This window comes from Coregonus clupeaformis, chromosome 23, assembly GCF_020615455.1.
Source record: "Coregonus clupeaformis isolate EN_2021a chromosome 23, ASM2061545v1, whole genome shotgun sequence".
NCBI lineage: Eukaryota > Metazoa > Chordata > Actinopteri > Salmoniformes > Salmonidae > Coregonus > Coregonus clupeaformis.
Genome location: NC_059214.1, coordinates 7,356,243 through 7,365,107, shown reverse-complemented (window position 1 = coordinate 7,365,107; position 8,865 = coordinate 7,356,243). Strand labels below are relative to the sequence as shown.

The 8,865-nt window shown below is 43.4% G+C and overlaps 1 protein-coding gene across 4 annotated transcripts in view; it reads left to right on the top strand.

The window, feature by feature from the left end:
- The window catches only part of LOC121536607 (dachshund homolog 1), a 260,659-nt gene that overhangs the window by 229,396 nt on the left and 22,398 nt on the right, over positions 1–8,865 (top strand). For all 4 annotated transcript variants that reach the window (XM_041844008.1, XM_041844007.2, XM_041844010.2 and 1 more), the window contains one exon: positions 8,034–8,179. In XM_041844008.1, coding sequence (XP_041699942.1) covers positions 8,034–8,179 — 146 coding nt within the window. The remainder of the gene's footprint in view (positions 1–8,033; positions 8,180–8,865) is intronic.

Genomic DNA, 8,865 nt, shown 5'->3' with positions numbered 1-8,865 from the left:
ATTACAATGATGTTCCATGCCGAATATTTTAAATGATATAGTAGTTATTTGTAACATTTCAGTGTAACGGTTCAGTAATTAACAAGTAAAAATAAAAATAAAACATTTTAGTGTATTTCTTGCTTAAAATGAATCGCTCACTGTAGTTCTTGTTAGACAGGATATACTTTTTTCATATGCTCACCTACTCCACAAGAAAGCAGTAAAAACACAAACAACAACAAATTACCACAGAAGTGACTTCTTAAAAGTAGGCGATTCATAATTGTTTTATGAAGATAATGTATTAACAAATTTAAATTCATTAGGCATTCATCCATTCTTTAAAAAAATAATATTTCATTGAAGAAACATAAAAATAAACATACAATACTTTGCACGATCACGTTGCTTTTATTTTTTAATTTTTTTATCCCTTCAGAACATTCCCTATTGATCCTCCAAACCTCCCCCCACCCTTCCCAATGCCTCCAACTCCCCCTCACCCTTAAAATCACAGAGGAACAGAAAATATAAATAAAAATAGTAATTGTTATAATAATAATAACAATAATAATAAAATAATAATAGAAATAGTAATAAAATATGTCTAAATTGTGCATGACTTTTAGAAACACCTTATTACAAATATGTTACAGTTTGCAGACACCATATTACACATACTTAGCAGTTGAAATACATTACCAGTTGGATAATAACAAATGTGTGTATATAGAATAAAAATAAAAAGGATTTCATAATAGGTAGAGGAAGGAGAACAGAAAATCAATGATATCCTGGTTGCCAATATGTAAAAACATTCTCTACATACACCCCTAATAGTAAACCTCTCCCGAGTGGCGCAGTGGTTTAAGGCACTGCATCGCAGTGCTAGCTGTGCCACTAGAGATCCTGGTTCAAATCCAGACTCTGTCGTAGCCAGCGCACAATTAGCCAGCGTCGTCCAGGGTAGGGGAGGGAATGGCCAGCAGGGATGTAGCTCAGTTGGTAGAGCATGGTGTTTGCAACGCCAGGGTTGTGGGTTCGATTCCCACGGGGGGCCAGTATGAAAATGTATGCACTCACTTAACTGTAAGTCGCTCTGGATAAGAGTGTCTGCTAAATGACTAAACTGTATTTTTTCAAAGTTTAGAAAAAGCATAACATCCCGTATCCAAGACATGGCTGATGGGAGTGATTGGGCTTTCCAAAGCAGGAGTATTTTACAACAAGCAGTCAAGGAGGCAAAGGAGATTTACCAGTCTGTTTATTTGTGAGATTCACACCTTCCTCAGCAATCCCAAAGATAGCGACCTGAGGAGATGGAACTATAGTAATCTCCAATACCTCAGAGATTGTACCAAAGAACGATGTCCAGAAGTCCGCCAACATGGGCATGACCATAGCATATGGGCCAAGTTAGCTGATGATTGAGAGCATCTATCGCAAGAGTCTACCACTTCTGGGATAATCTTGGCTAGTTTGGTCTTGGTAAAATGTATCCTGTGGAGGACATTACATTGAATCAGGCTGAGCCTTGCACAGGAGGAGGAAGAATTGACTTTCTCCAGTGCTTCTGTCCACCATTGATCAGAAAATGAAACCCCTAGTTCTGCTTCCCAATCCGTTTTGCAGAGAGCTGGAATATTTCCTGGCAATAAGAAGTCATAAAGAAATTATACGTGACCCTTTGGCATTTTAGCCACATCAGGCAAAACAGTCAATACCATAAGCAGGCAGAAGTCTTGGGAATGTAGAAGAGTGGGATTGACCAAAGTGACGGACTTGAAAATATCTAAGGAACTAATCAGTCCCTTGAAAATATCTAAGGCACTGATCAGTGCTAGATGCGTCACTACAGATCTGGGTTCAATCCCGGGCTGTGTCGCAGCCGGCTGCGACCGGGAGACCCATGAGGCGGCGCACAATTGGCCCGGTGTCGTCCGGCTTAGGGGAGGGTTTGGCCGGCTGGGATGTCCTTGTCCCATCACGCTCTAGCGACTCCTTGTGGCGGCCCGGCGCATGCACGCTGGCTTCGGTCACCAGCTGTACAGTGTTTCCTCCGACACATTGGTGAGGCTGGCTTCCGGGTTAAGCGAGCAGTGTGTCAAGAAGCAGCGTGGCTTGGCAGGGTCATGTTTTGGAGGACGCATGGCTCTCGACCTTCACCTCTCCCGAGTCCGCTCAGGAGTTGCAGTGATGGGACAAGACCTGTAACTACCAATTGGATATCACGAAATTGGGGAGAAAAAGGGGTACAAAAAAAGATGTTTGGCAGGTGCAAATAAATGGTTATTACAAATGGGTGCTGATAGGGAGAGTGAGGTTCATTTAAAGTGATGTCGGATTTGTAGCCAGATTTCCATAGTGTTGATAACAATCGGATTGGAAGAGTACAGAGAGGGTAAAAGTGGAAGATTGCTACAAACAGGGGCTTGAAGGGAGGATGAGCAACAGGATCTAGCCTTCAGTTGGCACCAACTACTCCCTGGATCGCAGAGTAATTAAGTGTAAATGGGCTGCCCAGTAATAGCATACAACATTTGGTAGGACCAGTGCACTGTGTGATCTCTGTCTTTTTTACGAATTCTTGGTGGTTTGCCCCCCCAAGTTGTTTAATTGTATAGAACAGAAAGTCTCATTCTACTCTATCGAAGGCATTCTCGCATCAAGAGAATCTAACACTTCAGATTTGTTTGGACAAGCTGAAGAGTGAATGATACTAAGAAGTCTCTGAATATTTCAGAAGGAATGACGGTCCTTGTAAACCCTGTTTGGTCCTCTGATATCACAGTGGGTAGGACAGTCTCTAATCTACAAGCAAGCACCTTTTCCAGAATTTTTACATCCACGTTAAGGAGAGAGATCGGGCGGAATGAAGAGCAGTTGGTTGGATCTTTGTCTTTCTTCAATGTTAAAGAGATTGAAGCCTGAGTAAGAGTAGTAGCTAGTGAACCTTGCTGGAGTGAGTCCTCAAGCATTTTTAATAGCAGAGGGGTTAGTTGTTCAGAAAATGTCTTTATAAATTATTCGGGGTAGCCATCTGGCCCTGGGGACTTCCCACTCTGCATTAGCATGATGACTTCTGTGATTTCACTAGACTTCAATGGTGAGTCCATGTGCCTACCACTGTCAGAGGACATTTTTGGAATGTTCTGGTTTAAGAAGAAGTTAGACATTACAGAGTTGTCGTTCAGTGACTCAGATGTATATAGTTGGGAATAAATGACATGAAGGCCTCATTCATTTGAGCAATGTCTGTTGTGAGGTTGTTCGAGCCATGGCAAATTTGAGGTATTAATTGTGAGGCTGATCTGCTCTTCAACTGATTGGCTAGAAGGCGGCTTGTCTCCATGTTCATAAAGAGAGCCACGTGTCTTAAGCAATAGTTGTTCTGCATCCTTGGTGGATATGAGATTAAACTCTGTCTGTAGACATAGTCTGTCCTTATAAAGCTCTGGGGATGGTGTTGTAGAATATATAGTCCAGGTCTGCTATAGTATCAATTAGTTCCTGCTGGCGCTTCTTGCGAATTCTATTTGCATGAGCAGTGTATGAAATTATTTTACCCGTGAGATAAGCTTTAAGGGTTTCTCAAAGGAGGGAGGGAGAAGCATCAAATGTTCCGTTGGTCTCCAGAAAATCATAAATGGCTTGGGATATGAGGGTACAAAAGCCAGAATCAGACAATAGTGATGAATCAAGCCTCCAGAATCGGTTATCTCTGGGCTTAGACTTAAAGGAGAAGTCAAGAATCACAGGAGTGGTCTGAAATGACAATGGCAGAATATTCAATTTAGTCTATAGAGGGGAGAATAGCTTTGTCTGTGAAAACATTATCTATACGGGAGTAAGAGTGGTGAAGATGAGAGAAAAAAGAATATTGTTTGTCTACAGGATGCAAGAATCTCCATAGGTCAATACAGCCACACTGATCCATAAAAGAGGATAAAGCTTGAGACATTTTTGAGGGTAAGATAGCTCTAGAACTGGATCTATCCAGTCAGGGGTCCATGACACAGTTCATGTCACCACCAAATATAAAATAGTGTGTGTTTAGATTGTTGAGTGAGGAGAACAGTTTCTTCATAAAGTTGATTTCATTGCAGTTTGGGGAGTACACACATACAAGAACGACTGGGGTTTGCCAAAGTGTGCCAGTTACTATTACGTAGCGGCCATTGGTATAATAGAGGACCTATGTTGAAGTGAACTGTGCCTTTTTCCTTAAACGTAAAGAGGGTTAAAAAGATTGATCGTAGATACAACCCTCATACTATAGTTTGTAGGAGAAATGCAAAGACAGTGCACACACCCACATACAGAGCCCATAGAAGCTAGAAGAGGCAGGGATAGGTTCCTGGGCATTGGACCACCAGTGGCTGTGAATGAAAATCGAATCAGAACACTATGCAGAAAAGCGACCTGCTTATGTTTGTGTTTGGGCCATACCATTTAGCTCACGTGTCAGTGAAGAGAATACAGTCACAGGTTACTTACACTTCCCCCAAAAGAAAACGAAACTGAAGACACAGTAGAACTCAAAGTTGAATGGTTAAACGGGTAGGATAGTTACATACATTAGCCAACCAAGCGACACCAAAACAGATAAAGGAAAACGTTCCCATAGTATAAGTAAATATATTAATGGATGTAACATAAATGTTGGCTACACTTTACCTTAGCTGTGAATTCACGCAAGCGATCAGTTCTTGAGTGAGTGGAATGATCAGACAGAAATGAAGCGAAAAGAGATGCCATCATTGCTCAGTCCTTGGCAATCCAACTAGTTGGAGACGAATTAAACAGGAATGGAAAGTTATGTACACTGTCAATATGGTCTTTAATGAGGTCGATATGAACCCACGGTAAGGCTTGCGTGACGTTTAAATTCACAGTCCGTTGACATTCCAACTCCAAATGCGTGGGGAACACGGTTATACTAAGCAAATAAGTGTCGCCTGTTTAGCCATAACAAAATCAGAGTTTCATGTGTCCAGCCAGTTGGCTATTGAAAGGGTCAGTATGAGGGCCTCCAGAGTGGCGCAGCAGTCTAAGGCACTGTGTCACAGTGCTTAAGGCGTCACTACAGACCTGGGTTCGATCCCAGGCTGCATCACAACCGGCCGTGAACGGGAGTCCCATAGGGCGGCGCACAATTGGCCCAAGTCGTCCGGGTTAGGGGAGGGTTTGGCCAGGGGGGCTTTACTTGGCTCGTCGCGCTCTAGCGACTCCTTGTTGGTGGGCTGGGCGCCTGCATGCCGACTCAGTCGTCAGTTGAACATTGTTTCCTCCAACACGTTGGTGCGGCTGGCTTCCGGGTTAAGTGGGCGGTGTGTTAAGAAGCGCAGTTTGGGCCTCCCGAGTGGCGCAGCATTCTAAGGCACTGCATCGCAGTGCTAGAGGTGTTACTACATTCCCGGGGGTAAAATAAAAAGTCAGTAGGGTATGTCCAGAATAATCCAGTGTGCTGCACATATTGTTCAATATATTCGCATAGTGGGACAGTTGACATATCACTTAGCTGAAATGATGTGCTGGTTGTAAAAGGACTCAGCCTCTGCTGCTGTGTTGAACTTGTGCTCCATGTCCTGGTAGTAAAAACGCAGCTAAGGCGGAGTGTAAACTTCATGCCCCTCTGATACAACTTTAATTTAATTGACTTGAAAGTGGCACGTTTCTTGGTGAGTTGAGTGCTCAGGTCCTGGAATATGAAAATCTTCTTTCCCTGATAGAAAAGTTCCTTGCTAACTCCAGCACTCGTTCCTTCTCCTGGTAGCGTAGAAATCGCATTAGCATTGGACGTGGTCACTCACCCTCCGCCAGCCTATCTCTCAGTGTGTGGTGCACTCTGTCCAGCTCTGGTGGTGTTGCGAACGTATCATCGGCCAATATTTCCCAAACTTTGACATGAACTCTCTTGCAGAGCGTCCCTCACAGCCCTCAGGGAGTCCTACCACTCACAAGTTATTGCAACGAGAGCGATTCTCGAGGTTGTCCATTTGGTCTTTTATGATGGAGCACATTCACTCTGGCCTCGAGGGTGGTCAGCCTGTCACTATGGTCAGAAAGAGCTGTCTTTACGTCAGTCAGACGAAGGCCATATGATTCCACTGTCAGACAAACCGCGTCCAGCAATGATTGTATGGGCGAGAGGGACATTGTTAGCGAGGTTGCCATCTCAGATAAGAGGGCAGCATGGTTCTTCTCCAATTCGGCAACCAGGGAGGAGATGGTCAAGTTGTCTTCGCTGGGGGTAGTCGCTGCCGCAATTGTTGGCTGATTTTGTGGGGAGTTGCTTGCTAAAGTTCCTGATTTCCCCTTCACTTTATTTTTGCCAGACATAATTTAGAATCTGTCATTCACTTAGTAAATCTGCAATATGCAGTAAAATGTTCATTTAATGGCGTATTTGGACATATAAAAAATAAATAACTCGGGAGCTCTCTCCTCACATCGGCTTCAGTCAGTCGCCATTCCGAAAGTCTGCATCCATCCATTCTAATTAATCAACAGGAATGAAAAGATAAAAAAAAAAGAGAGGAGGAAAAAAGAAGGAAAAGGGTTGTTGACATCCCCCACGGACCAACATTGCATACTCCACTCTCTTTTTCCCTCTCCAGAAAAAATAAATAATATATGTATTCCAAATTACAAACTCTAAACTGTGGATCCTAGCACTCTAACACTCTGCTGCCTGCCAGTGAGTACATGTTTCCAGGGCATTTGCAGATGCTCGAAATAATCTCCAATGTTTTGGCTCAATCTGCTCTGAGGATGGGTGAAATAAATACTTTAAACTAATTAATGGCCGACCAGCTGTTCCTACCACTTGGCTGAATATTGATGGAAGGAGAGAGGGAGAGAGAGAGAAAGCGATAGAGACTGTGAGGAGGGAGAGAGGGAGTGGAGGGAGAGAGACTGTGAGGAGGGAGAGAGAGAGAGAAAGAGAGAGGAGAGAGAGACTGTGAGGATGGAGAGAGAGAAAGCGCAAGAGAGAGAGAGAGGAGAGAGAGACTGTGAGGAGGGAAATTAGAGAGGAGGGAGAGAGACTGTGAGGAGGGAGAGAGAGGAGAGAGAGCTTGCCTGTGTTTGTGTAGGATCACTCTGACACATAAACATGTGTGAATAGTGGATGAGAGGGAAGAGAGGGAACCTGCACAGAGCACAGCCAGGGTGCAGCGTTAAAATAATAAAAGTGGATTTGAGAGAAATTGAGTAAACAGGGACAATTGATGGCTCATAATATATCATTTTGAGGCGTGTGTGTGTGTGTATTGTTAGGGGTTGACTAAAGGCTTTTCACATAAACATAAAGTGGCACCTCTTCCTGACAGTGTAGAGATAATGTCAGAAACATGGATGGTCTCTCTATCTCTCGCTCTCTCTCTCTATCGCAATCTCTCCCTCTCTCTTTTGCACCTATACACACACCTCTCTCTCGCTCTCTCTCTCTCTCTTTGGTGTGTTATGGATAGTGTGTACAGCAGATGGCCCTGCCCTCTATTGGTGATGAATGGTGGATGATGTCATCCTATAGGTTTGACAGGCACCCGTGCGTGCCTACACAAAGGAAGCTGAAACATCTGAGGTAATGGAGCTCTGTAGCCCTGCTTCTTCTTATTTGGGAATGCACATGATTACATCCATTCAATGGGAAAAGCTGAATTTATGTCCTGGATGGATGTTGGTTAACCCTTTGCTTAGAGCCTGAGAGAGACAGTGTAGGTTAGTCAATGAGGACTGAATAGTCTTTCTGTGATTCCTTGTGACCTCTCTCCTCGCCTCATTCTCGAAAAACATTGGAGAAGAAGGAACCTCGGATCTTCTTCTGCGATTTGAGGAGGCGCAGATTTAAATAAATACTTTTGAGATTCACCCCAGGACTGGATTGTCTATCATAGAGGACTTGAGAGCTCTGATTGGCTGAATCGTAGAGTTCAGTACCTATATAAACACTGTTGTGAATTAATAAGAGTTAAGCTTCTGTTTGAATACACAGCAGCCTACTTGTCCTGACTTGTTCTGTATTCTTGTTTTGGGTCTAACTCTAGATGACAATCCAATGTGCACCCCAACGGCGAGAGACAGCTACGAGAGGCTGTCATTGACTGGACAGGGTCTACCACCTGGCTTCCCTTCGCCATTCCTGTTCCCAGACGGCCTGTCGTCAATAGAGACTCTTCTCACTAACATACAGGTACAGTGGGTCTGACTAATAGAGACTCTTCTCACTAACATACAGGTATGCTATAGGCCTTATTCATTAAAAGGGTAAGGGCAATACTCCCTTTCCAACATACAGTGCATTTAGGTCAGACCAATATAGACTCTTCTTGCTAACAACACACAGGTACAGTAGCCTCACAGTCACCTTAGTAATATACTCCTCACTATACAGGTAGGCCTTACAAATGCTCAATACAGGTAGTCCTTAGCAATACTATGCAGGTAGACCTTACCAATACTATACAGGTAGACCTTTGCAATACTATGCAGGTATACCTTAGCAATACTATACAGGTAGACCTTAGCAATAGTCTACAGAGAATCAATAGAAAATAGCTAACTAACTAAAACTAGCTAATACGCAATAGAGTAAAGAAAACATCAGTTAGTATAGCCGTTTGTCTGAGTGCCATTTAGCCTGCAACTGTAAAGACTAGGGCCAGAAATCACAAACCATCTCAGGATGGGAGTTCTGATCTAGGATCAGGGCACCCCTTTCCATAGAATCTTATTCATTGTAATCTGAATAGTAAAACTGATCATAGGTCAGAGCTCATGCTCTGAGACACTTTATGGATAGGGACCCTGCAGTCAGTAGTGCTGAGCGAATATGCTTTTTGAGGTCGGTTCGGTTTCGGTTCAATTATTTTTTAAATA